At 33.0% G+C, this 22286-nt stretch overlaps 1 protein-coding gene across 2 annotated transcripts in view; it reads left to right on the top strand.

Annotated features, from left to right (window-relative positions):
- The window catches only part of LOC129233380 (cAMP-dependent protein kinase regulatory subunit-like), a 31836-nt gene extending 11259 nt beyond the window's left edge, over positions 1-20577 (top strand). Inside the window, exons 4-10 of one of the 2 annotated variants that reach the window (XM_054867415.1) lie at positions 749-857; positions 3740-3838; positions 11499-11558; positions 11959-12019; positions 12101-12222; positions 19179-19260; positions 20382-20577. In XM_054867415.1, the coding sequence (XP_054723390.1) occupies positions 749-857; positions 3740-3838; positions 11499-11558; positions 11959-12019; positions 12101-12222; positions 19179-19260; positions 20382-20554 (706 nt within the window). In that variant the 3' untranslated portion in view covers positions 20555-20577. The remainder of the gene's footprint in view (positions 1-748; positions 858-3739; positions 3839-11498; positions 11559-11958; positions 12020-12100; positions 12223-19178; positions 19261-20381) is intronic. The other variant, XM_054867416.1, reaches the window with a different exon arrangement.
- Positions 20578-22286: the final 1709 nt, after the last annotated feature.

The raw sequence follows: 22286 nt of genomic DNA, 5'->3' as shown, positions 1-22286 counted from the left end.
AGTGAAGTGCTAAGTATAACAAAAAAAGTTTACATTTAAATGGCAATGGAGTTTGTTTTCAGCATTTGAGGAAACTTCTGATCTGCTGATCCTATTTCTTCACATACAATGTCCCTTTCATGGTTAAATCTTGCTTTCGCTTTCAAAAGTTGATTTGTTTTTCAGTCATCCTTTTTATTTGTTGGATTGGGATTTTCCCCTTCCCAAAGCAAAAAAGTGAGTTTTAGTTTAAATAAAAATATGTTTAGAAAAAAGCAATTAGTCTTCATAATGGTTACTATATGTACCTTAAAGTGGCATTTTGCTATTAATGGTGTCAGTAATGATGCAACCTGTAGACATTTTATGTGATTGTTTGTAAAGTGTTTTGTTTTGGACATCTTGGTGGACATTTGATTGATTCTTTAAAGATTCATGATGTTCCCACTAGGTGCTGTCTGAATTTTACCTCAGTTACTTGTTTTGTTTAAGACACTTCTGTTATGGGATTAGTACAATAAACCTCTAGTTTCTGTGCTTTGTTTTCTTATAAGCCCCGCTTTTCATAATTTTGTTCATTTCTTACACCTGGCATAATGGTACTAAACACTCACTTTTTGGCCCACTGGAAAATGATTCTTCTCGAAATTTTGGTCAGTTTCCCTTTGCCAGTTGATATAAAAGGACACTGAAATGTTTGTTGATTTTTTTTTCTTAGTTTCACTTGTTAACTTTTCATACTTATATAAGTTCTGCTTGTTTTTTTCAGTGACATTTTTGATGCTATGTTTCCTGTGGTACATTCAGCTGGTGAAGTTATCATTCAGCAAGGAGATCAGGGGGACAATTTTTATGTAATTGATCAAGGAGAAGTAGACGTATGTTAATATTGTTTTTCTTTTTCAATTAAAATTTTTGTATGCAGTAACTGCCTTAAGTGACTAGTTTATTCACCATTCATCGCAAATGCTAAAAAACGGCAAATTTTCTGCCAAAAATTGGCAGATCCTCTCCTTGGAAATGTTCTTATCGGGATGTTCCTGCCCTCAAAAAGTTCTTACTATTGTTGACAATTCAAGTAAATTTGTGTAAAAAAATGTATCAGAAACATTTATAAAGTGGGAACCCTGAAAACAGAAACAGAGAGACCCTGCAACCATTGTCACTAACGCTTGAGGTAGTCTATAGACTAAAATAAGAAATAACGTCGAAAAGCACAAATTTCAGATTACTGCAGACACGTGATTCGGTATTTCAAGGAACGCCTTGATCAATGCAAAGGCTGTTTCTTAATCGAAATGTTTTTTACCTGGGCTATGGGATCGGTGGGAAAATGACCAATTCCCACCAACTCCTACTTCTAGAGTTTTAGGGTCTCCAACTAGGGATGCACCGATTAATTGGCCAAATAGTGGCAATTAATCGGCGGAATTTTTTTTTCCAAGCATACCTTCAATAAGAAACCATGATGAATACATTTATGAACAATAAATAAATGTAGTTTGCTGCAACATCATGATAGAACTGCAGTATGAAAGTATAGAAAGTAAAAACAAATAAATTAGAAAGTGCATAAAATTAAATTTTAAATACTAAAGAATAATTCTCACATCTTATATTCACATGACACTACTAAGAATAATTAAATTCCTGGACCTTTAAATTGGAATGCGAAAAATATTTATCCCCTCTAGCCTTCCTCCCTCCCGAACACTTTTCATATCAGCTGCCATGCAGCTTTTTTTTCCCCCAAAGCTTCCCCCAGTATTAAAAAGGGGCAGGGTGCTGTTTTTTTTACAAAAGGGCACTTTTTTGAGAAAAGGGCATTTTTTCGAAACTAAAAGGCATGTTATCGCTTCAAAGCATTAGTGAATATAGTCTTGGGATATATACTGTTATTCTTGGGCTAAAATGTCTTACTGTCACAACAATAAAAACTTCGAAACATTCATGAATTACTTCCTAAAACAATTGAATAGCTTATAATCATTTTTAAAAAAATATGATAACTAATTCTTTCAGCTGTTACTAGCTGTAACAAACTTTTAAATCCAAAAGTAAACTCTTATAGTAACCACCACCATAAGAAAACAAAAACCAATAAACAACACCAATATGAAAGCACTTGATATTTATTTTCAATAGTTAAGTCATTTGTTTTCAATTAAAATGTCCAAAATCATCCACATTCTGCTTTTACATGCTGAATTCTTTATATTTTTGTGTTTCTTTGATGCCACTTGTCACACGAAATATTAGCGTTTTGCTGTATATCTGCAGCAATCTTTTAGCATCTGCTTTCGGTTTTCGATATTTCTTATTATTTTTTCAGTAGTACACAATATGAAGTATATTGAGCAAAAATACAAACATATTTTTAGACCCAAAAATGCTTGGCGTGCATATAATGCTTAATAATAAAACAGGTCGTATTATCTGCCAATTATGCATGAAAACAACTGTTTCATCAAATAATCGCGATTTACACTATTATAGACTGAAATAAAAAATAAATTTACAGCGCAAAAAAAGAAAAGAAAAAGATGTCACCAGATTTTAGGTTAATAGATTTGTGCTGCTTTACTGCACCTGCTTTGTTCTAATTCAAAATGTAAAAGCACTATTAAAAACTTGAATTTGAATGAAAGATTATAAATGCAGGGCTAACTTATAACATTTATCTGGCTGGAAGAGAAGAGTTAGAATTATCTTAAAACACATGTCAATTGGACAAATAAACACGTCCCTTGTCATGAAGCGATAAGGAGGAAGGATGACAGCCAGTATTCTTTCCTGGAAATTAGTGTAAATAGCCCCCCCCCCCCCTCCCCCACTATTGAATAAAAGGCAATGCAGACCCCCAGGCCACTTTTATCCCTTGTGGTAACTGATAATGGAAGACATGCTTTTCTCATAGTCAGCTCAATGGCAATCCAAGTTGGGAGTAGAGGGGGAGGGGCAGATATTCGCTATTTTCACTTTAAAGAAAGACATTGTAGGAAAACAAGGGAAGGGGACACCGGCTTCCTGCCTTTTCCTAGTAAGAATCTTAAATCAAAAGGGTGCCTGTTCATGGAACAAAAAGGCAATCAGAGCGTAGACCGATAAAATGGCAAGTTGGGTGCGGCGCCCTCCCGGCCAAGCTTAGGGGAGGGTCAGTTATTTCTATTTATCTTTTGAAGGACAGAGACCTAACAGAAATAAACAAATGTGTATATGATCCCACTCGCAAACCTCCCCTTAACTCTCTCCAAAAAGAAAAAGCTTCCAAATGCTTTTGTTTTTTTTCTTAAAGAAAATCAGGATCAGCATAGTATAAAGAATGCTCTAGAACCTGTATCAATGCAAATTAAGAAATTAGTAGTTATTTGTTTTTGATAAAGTATTTTTATTTATGTATTTATCTGTTTTGGACTAAAAAATATTGCAGAAAAAACACCGTTAAGGTGATTCAAATGACTTGAAACCTTATTTTAGACACCAGTTTCTTCTAGTTAAAACCATTCCAAATCTGGATAACAGGTATCACCCATGTATTGGAAAATACTAAATCAATCTGCTGCTGATTTTTTTGCATTATTACTTTATGTATAATTTGTAGAGTTTATTTTAGTTAAATAACTTATAAAAATACTCTGAATTGGTAGGCCTTTTGAACTTTATGAATTCATATTGAAATCATAGTATGCACTATGCTATTGTATCAGTGTTTAAACTGACAACTGTTTCACGTTTTGGTTTAACAAAAAAAAAATTTTAGGTTTATCTGAATGGACAAGTTGTAACTACAATTGGTGATGGAGGCAGTTTTGGAGAACTTGCTCTAATTTATGGTACTCCTAGAGCTGCGACTGTTAAAGTAAGTTTCATGATTTTACTAAAGTACCTTCAAGAGTTTCCAAATTCTATATAAATAAATGAAAGAATATGTGTATATATGTATGTTCCCTATACAAATCCACAGTTTACATCGAATCGAGACCAAATTTAGCAAGGAAGTACTTGGGCACCCGAGAAGGAAGGTAGGGGGGTTTTCAAATGCCAAAAAAGTACTGAACCGTTCGAATTTTAATTTTAGGGCCCGAAAATGGTATTAAATGGCTTTTTCTACCTGAAATAATTATCTGATTTCTTTGATTCAGGTCCCATCCGAAAGCCCCCAAAAAAAACGCCATAGAGTCCATTCATTTCCTTCGAATTTCAAAAAAGAAAGCTGTAAAATCACCAGAAAAAAAGCACTGTAAAGCCTAATGGAACAGAAGTTTTAAATCGGAAAATGATCGCTTGTGCGATATCTTCTTAAATTAGCATTCTTTCTCTTTTTTTCTCAATAGTGACTAAATAAAATTTTATTTTTGTTTCGAGGTAAAAATATTCCCCTTTTGATTCTTATTTGGCGATTTATCTTTCTTTTTTTTTAGGATTTTAGTTGTATTTATAGAGGGTTGTGTTTAATTTTTTCGGGAACTTTTGATTTGCTGTTTTCTTTCTTTGAGAATAATTGTTTTGACAGGAAATTTTGTAGTATTTTTTTTCTTTATAGATGCCTGACATGTTGAACATGCCAGACTTGCCAACTTTTACGGATTATCCATAAAATTTACGGATGTCACTTAAACTTTATGGGCTTACAAATAGACTCCCGATTTTTACCATTTCTAGCTACGGTTCGCTTGGGAACTGTTTTTTTAATCAAATCATAACTTTATTTTTTAAAAAAATCCTCCAAAATAATTTTAAAAACTCGGATTTGCTTAAAAAATCAGCCAAATAAAGCATTCCGTCCCCCCCCCCCCCCCCCCAACTACCTCCTAAACACAACTGGCCATTTTGTCTCGTCTTTTCTTCTGAGCATTTATGCAACTGCAGTGTTGCCAGATTGTTTCAAAATCCCCCAATAGGTAATTTTTTTCCCCCTTAGCTAGCGGCAGAAAGAAACTGTTTCCTTTCAATCCGCTTGCTCTCTGGAAAGATCTGGCAACCCTAGCCACTCCCAGTTTTGTTTCTTTAAGCTCATTGGTCAACTCCAGGGCTTTTTTCGATCCGTGGGTAAAGAACAAAGGGACGCAGAATGCTTTCTGAAACACGACGTGTGTTTGTTTGTTTTGTATCTCGTTGTACATATGGATTCTGGGAAAAAGGAAGAAAAGTGATTTTCAAATGGAAAAGGTGTCATATGCTGTTGAATTTCCGCATTTAAAAAGTCTGATAAGAAAGAGAGGAAATGTGTGTATTGCGAGATTTGTTTGGATGGCTTAGCGATTTCTCTCTGCGGAAATGATGTAGGTCGCCATGCGACTGGAGGGGTCCATTTGAGAAATGTGGAAGCAGAAGAGAAGAGTTTAATGAATTCAAAAAAAAAAAAAAAAGCCACTGCTGCGTCATTAAATTCAGCTGCATTTTCTTCACATGTTGAAGTTGCTGATTTTGAAAATATAAATGCATCTTTTTACCATGTAAAAAGTAAATAGTAGTATACTTTACAAAAAATTTTAATTTGAAGCATCATCTAGCATCAGCATTTGTTTCATAAAAGTTAGCACAATACAGTAAATTTAGATGTGGTTTCAATATTTGATGCATTATTGATTGAACTTGAGCTTCTAAAAAATGTTTACTCCCAACTTGACTTTTGAGAGGTTGAAAAAGTAAATATCTTTTCAAGGAAGGGAAACTGTTTCAGGTTATTATTATACACTTCTAAAAGATTACTATTGACAAAATTATATGAATATTCATTTTCATATTTAATTAAGATTTCGTATATTTTCCATAAACTAAAATGCAGTTTGATGTTTAAATTGCAGTGATTAGCTTTATTTAAGTATTGCAATTACATAACAAATTTTATCATATTCTTATAGTAGTATTACACATGCATAATCTAATGTTATATTACGTCAATTAATTTGTCTTGGTTTTATTAAATGCTTTGCAAAAAGTTTTACTGATGCCAGTTTTGAAAAGTTGGCAAGTCTTGACATGTGTCACTTGACAAAACTTTTATTTTCGAGGTAGACCGTGCAAAGCCGGGCATTGCAGCTAATTATGAATACCGTAATTTCGGGTAGATAAGCCGCCCCATCGTATGCGCCGCACATGCAATAATTTACTAACTAAAAATGAAAGTTCATCGGATAAGCCGCCCCATGGTATACGCCGCAGAAGAGTATCAAAACATGGCATCCCACCCCCTCCATATATATTTCTTTATATATACATATGTATGGATGTGATTATTTATTATAGTTAGAACGAAACTGTAACAAGCAACTGCACTTGTTGATGGATAGAAATGGAATTAACTTCGTGTAACAAAAAAAAAGTCGGAAAATGCTACGGTTACGCAAAAAACAGATGACATCTGCATTTGGTTGGATGAGAAGTTTTCAAATCATTGTGTTATACTTAGCAGTTCATCAAAAAAAAATTTACCTTTTATCGATTGATTCTTTTTTTTTTTTTAAATTTATCATTATGGAGACATTTTAAAACATTATCAGACTGTAGGGACTCTAACTCAGACAAGCTAGCGATTCCTCCATTTTTCAGCCTCGTGAAACGTCTGTTACCATCACGAATCTGGCAACACTGGAAAGAACAACAGCGGTAAAATCGGTGCAAACTAACGCAGGTTTAAGGGTGTGAGAAATTAAATTTAATGAGAAACCTGTTTCATGGTGCAATTTGAGAGCTCTACTAGCGTTTATTAATGAATTTTAACATTGCCACTCGATTAGGCGGACATGAGAAACACTAAGAAGGGTGGGGGGAAAATTTCTTCAGATACGCCGCCCTGGAAGATACGCCGCAGATGTTAAATTTCAGCTTTAAAACACGTATAAGCCGCGGCTTATCTACCCAAAATTACGGTAAATATGTACTGTAGTCAAACTCTCTTGCAATGAGCGCAAAGGAACAGCAAAATTAGCTCATTATAACTTAGTACTTGTAAAAAAACTTCAAGCAAAGAGGATAATAAAATTCATACATACTAGATTCATACATCTTTTTTTTTTTTTTAATTTCTCTACAGTAATTAAGTTAATTTTCTTTAAATGGTCTTATTGCCTCATTCCTGGGTTATTGTTTGGAAAGAATGCTTCTGGCCCATTAAACATTGTCATTTACATTCCTGGCTTGAAAAAAAGTTTGAAGTTTTTCTGCACATCAAAAGCCATTATGTTGCGGGATATTTTGAAAAATATTGATCACTTTTAGCAAGGTGTGCTCACTAATAAAATCAACTTACGCTCCCATAGGCTTAACACTGAACCAATAAAATCTTTTGAATTTCCTCACTAAAGCTGATTCTTGTTTAATTTAATGGGTTTGTCATAAAAGTGAAATTAACAGCATGGAATTAAATATGTGCAGTAGATATGGTTCTAGAACCCATTCTCCTGCAAAAAAGAGGTGGGGACATAAATATATTTCTCTTCGTTCGTAACATATGTGAAATTTTTTTAAAAAAATCAGGATTTCGTAAACCTTAGCCACACATTATTCTACTATAACAAACTTAAAACCCTCAGACTTTTATGGTCACCTTAATTTTTCAAAAAACAGATGTAAATAGAAGAAAATTAATTATTTAAAAAAATCAATATTTGGGGGAGGGGGGGGGCAAAAGCAGAACGCTACTAAATTTGGGACCTGAGCTGCAGAACAATACTGTTCAAATATGAGGAAAGAAATCATAGAAAATCGCCAAAGGTGTCATTTTTTTCTGAGAGTATAAAGAAACTATCCATGTGCCGTTGTTCCGACAGAAACTGCCATTTTTAATGTGACCAAAGATATTTGTAATGGTACCAAAGCACTCAGAATAATCTGGTGATTGGAAAACCGAGACAGCAATTTTAGGCGCTGAAATTAGTCACAGTACAAGGTTTTGCAGTTTTCAGGTTTTTGTTTTGCAATCAAACTGAGTGCTAAACAAATTAATGTTTCAGTTTTGCAATTGTGATTTTTGGAAAAGATCGCATTTCTACATGAACGATTACTTTTTTGTCAATTGTTTGCTCTTAATGTAAATTAATATCAACTTAATTTGCTTTTAAATATTATATAGAGTTACCAGAGGACTCGACAAACGTTGTTTCTGTTCAAACTTTGTAAATTGAAAAGTTGAAAAATTTCAATAAACCATCCAGTGTTTGAACCATTGTGTTAAAAAGAAATCAGTAAAAAGAAAATGTTTTAAGCCGCTTGGTGTCAGAATGCGTATATTTATTACAACTTGATTGACCCACTGAGCAGTTGTTTTACCAACTATTTTTTCTCGCATACCTGAAAGGTCTTCATAGATTCTATGGTTTGCTCCTTTAGCCATACTCAAAGGATAAGAATTAGTGATGTGCCGGGTCGTTAAAAAATTTACTCTTCAAAGAAATCTCTGTTAAAATTGAAGGAGTGTTGGAAGGCACAGGTCATCGCTGCATTAATGCTTGGATAGAATCTCAAAAATTATTTCTAGCTTGCTCGGTAGATGTAGGATACAGGAGCAAGAGTGTAAAGCTGCTACTGGACAGGCTAGAAATAATTTTTTGCATTTTATTTCAGCATAAATGCTGTGTTGACCTATTCCACCCAACTTTTTCCACCCGGTGGAATAACATAGCCAGGAACACCTTTACAAACAGTAAATAGAGAATTTGCTCTCACTTTTTTTGAAGGGTGCAGAGAAAAACCAAAATAAAGAAGAACAGAAACCTCAAATCAATAACAAAAACTAATATTAGACTAAAAAATGTCCCATAATTCCGACCTCATATTAAGATGGATTTCATGGGTCCGAAAACACTTTAACAAATATCAACTGACAGCGGATAGAAATTTTAAATCATTGAGCTTTTTCTCCTTATGTTCCGATTATGAAATCACTACCAATCACGCGTATAAAGTCTTTGAATTGTATTTAAAATTTACTGAACAAGATTATAGCTCAAACTGTATACAACTTGGAAGTTCCAAATAAATATCAAACGCAGTAAACTTTGTTCTTTCAATTTTTAAGTTTTTACTACCATAATTCTGAAAAACGCCGAGTCGGTTTTTATTAATATCTCCGGTGATTAAAGTTCCACAAAAAAGAGGCCAAGCTAAGAACACTTTCGGTCAAGTCACCTTTTGAACGAAAAAAAACTATCAAAGACAGTTCATCTCTTTAGGAACTACGATGGCCACAAATAGACACATAGATACACTTTTAAAATTTATTACCTGTTCCTTTTTGTGATGGCGGGTACAAATTGGCTTCTGAAATGATACCTTATAATTTAAATGGAGAATAAAACCTAATTTATACAGAATTTTGGTCTTTTTCCAAATATTTGAGAATTTTTAGAATAGAATAAACGGAAATCACTCCCCCCCTCCCGATGTAAAATAAACATGTTCTTCAACTACAGTGATTAAACACTCTTTAAAAACCAAAAACAATTCTTTGCAATTTAAAATGTTTTGCCAAATAAACAAAAAGTATTCTTGCCATTGGTGCCAAAACTCAGATGGATTTGAGCCTAGAAACAAATGTTGCTAGGTACGGTACTTTCAGATCATTTGTTTAGGAAAACCTAAAGCACCGATCCGGTCACATGGTTTAACTATGACAACAGAAGACGTGTTTTAACGTGAACCTAATGAAAGACTACAGTCAAGGGGTCACAAAAAATCGTTCTTAAGTAGTCCTTAAAAAGGAATTTTTGGATAAATTCTACAGAAAAACATTTCCCTTCCCGCTTCTCATGTCTCAAACTGTCACTATGTTTTTTTATATATTTGCATGTATAGAACTTGCATATTACATACATTTCTGGTATCTTTGTATATTAATATGTGTAAGAAAAACTTTTATCTGCACTGTTTACTACTGTAATATTTATTACTGTAATTTGGAAGGAATACTGTGTTTTCTTTAAGTTTTTTGACCTTTTTTGTTGAGAAAACAGTCATTAAATAGAGACATTATGGTTCTTTTAGAGAGAAACATGTGTACATGTATTTTGATAGCTGATTGGTCAATGTTTTTCCGGTTACGCATTTAAACTCTCCCTTGACCTTGATTCATCTACTTGTTCATTTCGCATTGAGGAAGGAGGCTATTGCCTCCGAAACATGTCTGCATTTTTAAAAACTTTTTATCCTTTTTGTGCTTTTAAACGTTGTTCCATTTTTAGCTAGCTAATTTACCTTTCACAAAGCTATCGCTTTCAAATTCAATGTGTACATGTGTTTGACAAAATTGTCTATAACCATTTTTGTTTTGTCTGGGCAAAGTTTACAATTATCCAATGTATTTTCAACCTGCCTATAGCGATTATCACATTTCAAATGCACCTGTCTATAACAATGGTAAATACTGCTGAAAGTAAATGCTGAGTTTCAAAGTTAAAATTTTTCAAGACATTAAATGTGTTAAATAAAAGTAAAAACATGTTTTTTTGTAAATGTTTTAATTAGAGACGTACCGAGTACTCGGTAACTACTCGGTACTCGGCCTACTCGGCCAATATGCCGAGTACTCGGTACTCGGCCAAATTTTGATGAGATACTCGGCCAATACCGAGTAGTTGCAAAAAATTGAATATATTAAAATTAACAAAAAAGCTCAAGCATATATAATTTTCTGCAACCATTTACAATTCAAATTTAAATTTTGAGAATAATGAAGTTTGAAATACTTCAATGGAATAAATCTTGGTTCGAATGTCTCGAAAGTTAAAACTTTTTTGTTAAAAATTGTGCAAATATGGAATTTTTGCTACAAACTAAAATTAGTTATAAGATATATAAAAATTCCTTAGCTTTAAAAATAAAAGGAAATAAAACAACGTTAGAAGCACAGTGCAGGATCACTGCAGACACGTGTTTTGGCGTTACGAGGAATTTCTTTTTCAATGCACAAAATGTGAGTTCGTTGATTTAAAGGCATCCGGCAAAAGTCAAATTTTTTGTCGTATGCCTTTACATTCTTTAGTTCACATGTTATGCACTGAAAAGACGATCCTTGTAACACAGAAAAACGTGTCTGCAGTGTTCCTGCACATTTGTTTTTTTGCTTTTAAAAATTATTTATGTTTAGCGAACTAGATCTATAATGAATAAATTTGAATATTTTGTTTTAATTCCAACTTGATAAGTCATACCTTTTATTTATTCATTTTTAATTTAAAAAATATTATTTTTGCAAAATTTTGTAGTTAAATTTCAGCAGGAATTTAGTTTAAAAACTATTATATGGACAAGGAGGTCTATACTACTATTTCAATAAGTTCAAAATTCATCGGTGTGTGTCAGTGGTCCTTCTTTCAACATAATTGGTACTGGGAAACTCGGCCGAGTAGTGAAAGGCCGAGTTACTCGGTAACTCGGTACTCGGCCGAGTAGTAAAAGGCCGAGTACTCGGTACTCGGCCAAAGTGCTACTCGGTACGTCTCTAGTTTTAATATTTTCCTTATGCTGTTGAGAAACTAAGCAATTTTAATTCTTAAGGTTATTTTTCCCCCTCTACCTAGGCCAAAATAGATTGCAAATTATGGGCTATAGACAGAGACACATACAGAAGAATTTTAATGGTAAGTGAATGTATAAGTGCTTGAAATTTTTGAAAAAAAATATTTTAATTAAACCTTTTTTTTTTTGCAGACTTAGTAGCTTGGATTTATATATTTTTGTTCTGATATGTAGCTTTTTGTTCTGACAAAAGGCAGGCTTAGCAAAATAATTTGCAAGGAGATACACCATTCTTATAATGAATGATTTATACATATTTAACAGAAAGACACTCCAACTACTAGAATTTCTCTGTAGTTCAGGAATTTCATTTCTTAATGCAAATGATAATCCATTCTACAGATAATTCCAATTTCGATCATTTTCCAATTTTCTATAATGAAATTCATTAAAAGAGCTTTAGAACTTATTTCTCCATTATTAATGATCTGATGCAAGCTTCTTATGTTATAATTTTTACAGGGAAGCACAATCAGAAAAAGAAAAATGTACCAAGAATTCCTCAGTAAAGTGTCTGTGTTAGGTAAGTTTTAAGATTTTATGTATATTTTGCTTGTCATAAACCTAAAATGATGAGGTTATTTAATTTGGTTTTTAACTTCAGAAAGTCTTGATGACTGGGAAAGGTTAACTGTTGCTGATGCATTAGAACCAATGCAATTTAACGACGGTGATATCATAGTTGAACAAGGACAACCAGGGGATGATTTCTTCATAATAGAGGATGTAAGTGTTTTTCATTGCATTCCTCCCCCCCCCCCCTCTATTAGCCATGTTTTCTTGCTTTGAATCTTAGTATCTTTTTCAAAAAATAGGTTCATAACTGTTTCTCTCTCTCTCTCTCTCTGTAACTAAAATAAAATGAATTTTAGAAAATAATAGAATAAAATTAATTATAAGTGAGATATGACATTATTGGCAGCAGAAGTCTCATGAAAAGGGAAACATGACTCAACAACAACATGACAGTGTTGCCAGATGGTCAAATCCAGATTTCCCCAATTCCCTTCCAACTTTTCCCCAAAAAGCGATGTTTTCTATCAAAATTCCCCAAATTCAAAATTTTTTTCCCCAAATAAACAAATTTTCTTATAAAATTCCCCAACTTTTTTTTTTCTTCCCATTTTTGCCTTTTTTTTTTTTGTCATCTTTATCTTTCTTTATCTTTACTAATAATAAAGTTGAAAGTCTCTCTGTCTGGATATCTCTCTGTCCGGATCTCTCTGTCTGTCAGGGTCTCTGTGACACGTAGGGTCTGCTGGGGGAAAGTGGTCAATGGGGTAAAGTGGTCATAAGTCAAATAAATGTCTATAGCTTGGAAATAAATGTTCGAATAAATGTGAAAATTTTATTTTACGATAGGGCAGTTAGAAACTACATTTTGAATACAAAATTTCACAACTGGCAAAATTTTATTTGGTAAAATAAAACAATTTGTGTGAATATGAAAAGTTTCAAAATCTAAACACCTCTTTTAACTTTCTTGGAAAATTTTGTTTGTTAGAATTATGAACAGATTGACTGCACAGGAAGCTTCCTACATGTCTCAAGAACTCTTACTCATTAGTAGTTAGCTGAATCTATTTTGGTTGATTTTTTAGAACAATTTAAGTAAGATGGGGTAAAGTGGTCATAATATTAGGCTTAACAAACATTGTCCTTCTAACGTCACTCAATCTTTAAGTATGAGGCAGACATAAATGAAATATCAATTTCACTTAATATGTATTGTTTTTACAGTAAAAAGGATTAAATATACCAGTGTATGCGTATGCATATGCATATACTCGTGTAGGCACGTATATATACGTATTCACATAAATGCACCAATAAACGTGTAGTATATGGATATCTGCAAGTATTTTTTGTCTATAAAGATATACGTTCGACTATACACGTGTATACCCGCTTATACTCGTATATATACGAACACTTATATACTCAGGTAGATACGTATATATGCATACGTACTCAAAACTCGAGTAGACACTTACACACAAGCATATGATATACATGTATACAGGGTGGGTTTAAACTCTTGGGGAAAATTCTTAAAAGATGTAAGAAGGGAGTAGAACAACCAAGAATCATAAGAAACATATGGTCACAAACACAACGCTGACGCGCTACATGCACGCAAAGTCAGAACTTGAGGGATGCAAAACAGGTCACAAATTTATTACACAAATACAATTTTACGCAACATTTTAGGCCTTCGAAAGTGTTAAAGAGATTGATGAAATTTGGGGCCGGCTGCTGTAATACATGCGTCGCAATCACAAAGAACTCTGTTGCAACAATGAGACTTTTGAAAAACTTTCATCAGCCGCTGTGCCTTTGTTGCGATGCGTGTATTAGAACTACTACAGGCCGTAACTTTAACATCTACTCTAAATATTTCTTAAAAACTAAAATGTTGGTTAAAATCATCTTTTTTTTCCAATGGGGATGTATAAGAGTCCCACCTGAAGAGGCGTCTGGGCCATAACCAGACCTAGTGCGCTCCCCTACAATGCATCAGTCTTTCATGTGTCACCATTAAGGTGCTGATGCATGTCACTATAGTTTTTTTTAACGCCCAGTTTCCACCTGGGAGAGGCACCTGGACTCTCTTTGATGTGAAATTGCACTAGGACTTTAATTTTGCTTAGGGATTTCTAAGCCAAACGAATACCCTAGGGATCTTTTACATGCCGCATAATCACACGACATGATGATTTTCTGCATCTCGAAAATCCACCGACCGTCATCCCCACAGACATACAAAGCCAGCGCCTAACCATCTCGCCACCAGCCGATCAAGTAAAATCATCTTTGTGTAACAAATTTGTGGTATGTTTTGCATCCATCAGTTTCTGGCTTACTGTGCATGTAGCGCGTCAGCGACTATAAGTTCATTATGATTCTTTGCTTCGTATCCTCCCTTCTCACACCCCTTTGATTTTAGCCCCAGAGCTTGAATTCACTCTGTAAGCATACATGTGTATTTGGGGATATACCCGTGTATACATACATGTACTTATATACATGTATATACGTCTAAACTGGTACATAATGGTGTTTACACGTAAACATACTTGTATACTCGTTACTTCCATATGTATGTACGTCAGTAGGTATGTACCAAACACGAACTGGATGTATCCACGAAATAACTCGTGTATACCCGTATATGTATGTCTACCTATATATGCGTATATATGTCTATTATACACGCATATACTCAGGTATTCATGTATGTACTCCAGATACAAGTGCATACACGCATATGATGTTCGTTTTTACGCGTATATACTCGTGTAGACATGTATACTGTAGGTAATCACGTATACATGATCATGTATACCTGCATACACTCGTGCATATTCTTGTAACTATAAAAATAACCGAAATATATAAATATTACGGTTAATTTATAACGGTTTTGCATCAATTTTTAACTATGACCACTTTCCCCCACCCCATGGGGTAAAGTGGTCATAAATACATAGGAAATCAAACTGTTATAAAACTACTTAAATGAATATAATTTTTCCTGAAATTCTATGTATTGTGTTCTTTAATAATGCAATGTAAAATAACAACAAAAAAAAGTTGAAGTGTTTAAAGAATTTATTGTATTTAATATCCACCTAAGTTGAAAATCTACGATTTTATGACCACTTTACCCCACCAGACCCTATAGAGTCTAGACCGTTTGGCCGATTTTCATGAAATTTTGCGAAGAATTAGTTTGCAGCATGAGAGTGCTTTTAAGCGATTTTTCGAAAATTTGATTTTGTTCTTTTTCTATTCCAATTTTAAGAGCATTTTCCCGAGCAAAATGATCATAAGGTGGACGACTAAATTACCAAGTTATCATAACGTGGGCAAGCCAATTGGCGAGAAATTCATCATGCATTATTTGTAAATATACAAGGAAACCAAAAGACCTTTTAATTTCCAACTATGGGCAAAATCGTGCGGGTGCCACTAGTCATAAATACAAGCGCATGACCGAGAGATAAGAAATACCCAAATATTTTTTTTCTACTCGCATTTACTACTCTGCTTCTGCATATACATTTAAACTATGATTTTTGTATATATTTATCCAAGAATTATCCTTCGTCCCCCTTATTTTTACCTGTTTCACGGATCAACTAGTTACTCAAGCAGAACATTAATGCAAATTCCATAGCTAAAGATTCCACATAATGCGAAATCCATAAAGTTGAGCAAAGCTAAAGCAACGCTGTTTGATTCAAACAATTTAACTACCAGATATCAAAATACGAAAAAAATTCTTTTTTTCCAGAGGTTTCTTTTTCCCCAATTATTCCCCAAGAGAAAAAAAAATTCCCCAAAGAATTCCCCTCAAAACTCATTTCCCCAAAATTTCCCCAGAGAACACCAGATTTCCCCAAAATGGGGAAATTTCCCCCAATCTGGCAACACTGCAACATGTAAGTGCTGTATTTGAGAGTTCAAAATGAACACAATAAGTGAAATGCTTAAACTAACTACCAAACGGCACGAACATGAGGGTCACGGATTTGGACAAAATTCTAGATATAGGTCAATTTCCACTAGGTATGAGCAGAGGTAAAGCGGTTTGATTGCATAGGCCCTAGTTTGGCCGTAATGGGGGTCAGAAGTTGATAATTTGGACAAAGGATGCAACAGAGTTTCCTTTAAAATTACCATTTTTTTCCATTTTTCTGCTACTGTACTGCAGTATGAGCCATTTGCATGCTTCCCTTCAAATTAATTATGTTGGATCCTAATTTTTAATAAGCGGTTCTCAAATTTAAATTGGTTACTACTTTTAATTTCAATCCCTTGAATGACAATGTAACATAGTTACAGGATATTTATCGTTTGCAAATGAAACTAATTATTTTCGTTTTATATTAATCGTGTGCTAGTAAAAAGTATTTATCGTTTGCTAATAAAAACATTTACTTTAACTGGATATTTATCATCTGCTATCAAAGATACCCCACATTGATAAGCAAAAATGGAGAGGAGAAAAAGCTCTGATTTATTGCACATGTCACACAAAAAAAAAAAAAAAAATGCAAGATCGTTTCGACTTTTCAAATAACTCAGATAGTGCTCATAAAAAAAAAACATGTTCTCCCTTATACTCATTTTACTAAGAAAAGATGCCAAAGGTGATGGGAGATCGAACATAGTGTCGAAGTCTGAAATTCCAATGGAAACGCCATTGCATTTCTAGGGCCAAAATAGCAAATTTGGGTCCTCGTTGCAGTCAAACCAGGGCCTATGCAGTCAAACCGCTTTACCTGCACTCATACCTAGTGGAAATGGACCTATAGCTAGAATTTTGTCAAAATCCGTGACCCTCAAGGTCATGCCGTTTGGTCGTAAGCTTATTTCAGTGTGTGTATGTGTGTATTTCTGTTATATGCATGCAGCTTTGACTAGTTTTTTTATGTTATTAATTATTCACTTCTGCATTTCAACTACTCTAAGAAACATAATTGTGTTTCTAGTATAATGATTAATTTGACTATGCTGAATTAGATTACTTTATTGTACAAAAAGGTACAGTAAAAAAAATTATTCATTCATTCTTCACATTCTAAAAGAGAGTGTTTGTTTTAAACTTCTGAAATCCAAATGCTTGCAAAACAAAAGTATTTTTAGTAGCATACTAATTAAATGCTGATGAAATTCTGCAGTAAAATATTGCTTTAATATATTATAATCTGTCCAAATGTACAAACTCTTTGTTAATGTTGTTAAGGCTTATCGTAATTTGTAAATAAATATTGTCGTTTTTTGAGATGGATCCCCTCCCTTCCTCAAAATATTGGTATGCTCAGTTATTTTTAAAAAATTTTACTAGCAATAAAATACTTCCAAAATTGTGTCAGATTAAAAAAATTAAATTATGCTATCTTCTGCTTCAATGAAAATCTTATATAAAGAAAATATAGAATTAGTTTTTATCATTAATTTAACTCAGACAGATACTGATGATTACTTTGCTGTGATCTCTCCCTGATCACCTCTAATTGAGATTCACCTGTAGAACTTAAAATTACTTGAAGAGTGGCAACAAATACAACACATTCAAAGTGTTTTTGGTTCCTGCTTTTTTTATTTTTGTTGCTACTTTCCTAATAATTTTTATGTTGTCCTACTTTTGCTGCTAATTTTCTAATTTTCCTACTTTTAGATGTGCATTTTTTGCAGTTCTTGAAAAGGCCTAATCCTCCAGTACTTTTTTTTTTAAATCTAAAATCAGAATTAAGTACTTTTGTAATCTGTACTTAAGCACTTTAAGAAGTTTCATGGGTTGATGTGTCACTTGACTACATGCTTTAAATCAAGCAAAATGGATGAATTGAATTATGAAGAATCCAAATGTTTAAATAAAAATTGAAATGATATTCCTCTACTTGGGCAATTTACAAATGTCTGCTACTTTTTATTACAGTGGACTCTCTCTATTCTGAATGCTCATGGGATCGAACAAAAGTATTCAAATTATGGGGTTGTTCATTGTTTGTGACTGGAAATGCATGCATAGGAATTCTGTTGTGTTAATGTCCAGTACTTTGTCAAGTGAGCTATACCAGTTATTGAGATAGAGGTGCTGAATTTTGAATCAGGGGCTAGTGCAATGTCTTATTAAACTCAGTTGGACTTTTCTCTTTCTTTCTTTTTTAATTTAAAAAGTTATTTGTGACATTCAACTGTGTAAAATATTACAATACAGTTATTGGTATAGTACATGTAAAAAAGAGGAAATTCAATCTGTTCTTGCATTGACAATGCAAGATTACACAATGATTGTGTATTTTTGTTCAAGGTGCATGTTATCCAATTGCTTAAGTGAAGTGATTTCCGTTTGATTCTCAGCCGCATATTGCTTGTACATAATCTTGCTTTAAAGCTCTTGAATACTACTTGATGCAATAGTTGAATACTTGAAATATGCAGTTTCCACAAAAGCAGCCTGCAGTGGAAGAAATTTCAGGCTCATATTACTCAGCAGAATGATTTTATTTAATGCAGCAATATCCGCAGAAATAATTTTTCTTCTTCCTCTCTTCAGCATTTTCTTAGTGCTCTTCAGTCTTCAATCATTGTGACAAAATTGTGAAGGTATTTCAGGTTTTTCAATTTTATTCATTAGGAATTCCCCAGCACCGATTGTGAACATGTTAATATATAGACAGAGGTACTAATTAAATAGGGTTAAAAATAGTTTTCATAATACTGGGGTGCTCATATTTTAGGGTGTTCAGAATACAGAGAGTCTATGTTAAATCTATGGGGTTTTACCGGGACCATCAAAATGTGTTCAGAATATCAGGGTGTTCACATCAGGGAGAATTCAGAGAGAGAGAGAACACTGTTTATACATGAGAGTATTTTTACCCTTACTCGTTTATCATATATGATATCAATTACTCGTTCAACTTAGCTGAGAGTAGCTACCTAAGTCATACCAAATAACTAGCTTCTTAAAAAATTAAGTTAGCCTTTTTTTTTTTTTCAATGTTTAAAAAAAAATTCTTCAAACTGAAACTTTCTTGTGTTTATAGAATCGAGTCTAAATATAAACTAACTGCATGCATTGAATACCTAATAATTTTTCTTGCTTTTAGAAATTCAAAGGAATAAAATGTAATGTCATCAAATATACTTTCTGTTTTACTTACTAGGGCACAGCAGTTGTTCTGCAGCGCAGGTCCGATTCAGAGCCACAAGTTGAAGTTGGTCAATTAGGGCCTTCTGATTATTTTGGTTAGTATAGTTGGAATTATTTTATTTGGTCACTAAAAATTCTTGTTCAGTATACTAAGTCAGTGGTTTTCAACATTTTTGCTACTGAGGACCACTTGGTATTCTTCTGAATCCTAAGTGGACCATAGCATACGATAGAAATAATATTTTCACAACAATCATATTAGGTGAAATGAGAAGAAGAACCCAAAAGTTTTCTTTAATAAATTTAATTAAAACTGTTAGGTAAATTGATATAAATTAATTTTTGCTAGCGGTTGGTGAACCACGTTAAATTAGCTCACAAACCACAGGTTAAGAATTACTGCACTAATTCATGTATCATAAAAAAACAATTTTAACTACTGTCTAAACTGTGAGCAAATCCTCGTGTACTTTTTGTGCTTTTTCATTTGTAAAGGTTGCAATGTCATGCTTAATAACTTTTTTTCGTACAAGTTTTGTCACCTTTTTTAAAATCAATGCTAATGTTTCTTAAAATAAATTATAAATTATCTTTTGAGCCAGTAAAATTTTATATTAAAATAGCATGTAAGTGCATTTAATAAATGAAATGTTCCCAACACATTTCTTGTTTACCTTTGTCGACTGGTTAAAATGTAAGCATTGTTCTGAATATAGTATTTTAAAGATCTTAATTATTAGTCTTGAAACAGTTATGTTGAAAAAGCCTTTCCTTTAAATCTGGGGATTCACAACCTCTAGTTCACTGGAAATTTTGCCGGTCGTCGGAGATCGTATCTTGTTCTTGTTGACAGCAAAAAAAAACTTTATAATAATAACATTTTCTACCAAGTTTTTTGTACTAAAATGTAGTGATTACTTACCTTAACATTGAAATATTGTGAGTAAAACATTTTAAAAATATCTTACAATTAACTTATGGTATGGTTCTTTAATGCCAAGTTTAAAACTTCTCATCAGTCTGCAATCTTTTTCCACTAAATTTTACCAGTATGTGGGACCAAGAAAGGTTGAGAAGTGCTGCTTGTATGAAAGTCATAAATTGCAAATCTGATTTAGCAATGCAATAGGGTAGGCATTCATTATCTGAAAGTTTAAAATGTGTTTTTATTGTCTTACATGAGGTCATTGTTTTACCGAAGTATTTTATGTTTTAGGTGAAATTGCATTGCTACTTGATCGCCCTAGAGCAGCTACTGTGAAAGCAAAAGGTCCTCTTAAATGTATAAAATTGGATCGTGCCCGGTTTGAGCGTATCTTGGGTCCTTGTGCTGATATCCTGAAGCGGAATATGACTCATTATAATAGTCTGATTTCATTATCTGTGTAGTTTTCATTTTGCCAAATATTTAGGTGAGTTCAGATAGAATTTGATATGATTTGTGTATGACTTTAATTTGTTTTATTTCTAGCTTTATTTCACGAAAATTTTGTAATTGAGTTTGTTGCATAATAACTCTAGTTTTTTTCATTTATCTTTTGATTTTTTAAGCTGGGAACAAAATCTTGGATTTTCCATGTTCACAATGCATGTGATTCTTTCTCGGAAAATTTTTATTTTATGCGAAAAGTTTGCTATTTTAAGCTATTTGAGGCAAAAGAAAAAAATCATCTATGCCGCAAACTACAAAACTACGACAGTGATTATGAAACACTGCTCTAAACCAGGATTCATACCCTTCTTCAAAACTTCCAACCACATTCCTTCATTTAGGAAATTTATTTTGAAGGGCCCTTCAAACTACTACATTTTGGTGCTAACCCATTCGAAACTCCTGCTTTTTTAGTTTAAGACTACATAATCTTCCTTAATGAGTTATTCAAGCTATATAAATATCTTGCTTTTCCAGTTGAACAAATATTACTTCCAACTTTAAGGCCCAAAATTCTCTTTTTTTTTTCCAGTTTTCCCGTTTGTTGCACAATTTTGATTTTCACTGTCGTGAATGTTAGTTTCTCAGCAATTTCAATTTTTCACATCTTATACCTGCCTGGTATTCATTTCATTATTTTAGTAATTAATAAATTATTTTATTTTTTGTAAACCTGCCATGAAAGCGTACTGGGTAGAATTTTAATCCTTTTGCATCTTGTAAATATTTTAACATTTTCGACAGTTGAAAGTTATTTTAAGATATATTGCTGTAGATTAGCTTATTTTATTCCATATTTCTGTATTTAATTAGCATTACTAGACAGTTTTTTAAAGAAAGTAAAAATGAACAATAAGTTCTGATTCAAATGTTTGCAATTGGTATTTGTTTCCAAAACACATATACTTTTGTTGTGTATTTTAACTTGTGTTTATTGAATAGTTTCAGCGGTAATAGATTACTTAAAAAGGACTTGAAAAAATAGCTAAATACCTTAATCTTACTCATGTTTTAAGCTTATATGTGCATTTCTTTAAGCGATTTATTTTTGAAATGATGGATAACATATCAATCAACCTAAGTTGCCAAATTATATTTTATTGTCAGGTAGAGTAAGCACTGAATTGGAGTGAAAAATCTCCCTCTTTTATTTGCCTATAGTCCTTCAAAATCTCACTTCTCTCCTCCAAAACTTCATCCTTTTTGTTTCTAAAATAGAATACAAACCTTAAAGAATGTATCATGTTTGAAATCCATTTAGACTTACTTCTTAAGTTTCGGATTTTCCAAAAAATCTAAATAAGTCAGGATTCTCTACTTTGGATGCTTGGAAAAAAAGACTGTTTATTAATCTTTAATGAGAATAAAGATATTGGTGTTGGGTTTGTTAGGCTTAATTGATCTGTGCTGGTGTGTTGAACTTTCAAAAATGGCGAACAAAACAAAAATTTTGAACCTTTAGGTTCAATGTATCAGTAGCTGAACTACAATTTTTAATGTACATGCAAAATAAATGTCTTCTCACTGCTTTTTCCAAAAAAAAAAACATACTATGTACAACAATTTAAAATAATCCTAGTTCAGTCTGTTGCCATAGAGATCTAGAATGTGGTCCAATTTTCATAACAATCGGTTCAGTAGTTTCGGAAATTTAAATACCTAGCCCTCTAGCACCTTGGCATCCGGCAT

Source organism: Uloborus diversus, unplaced genomic scaffold (genome assembly GCF_026930045.1).
Source record: "Uloborus diversus isolate 005 unplaced genomic scaffold, Udiv.v.3.1 scaffold_365, whole genome shotgun sequence".
Classification (NCBI taxonomy): Eukaryota; Metazoa; Arthropoda; class Arachnida; order Araneae; family Uloboridae; genus Uloborus; species Uloborus diversus.
Note: the sequence above shows the minus strand (reverse complement) of the source record. Positions and strands in the feature narration are given on the sequence as shown.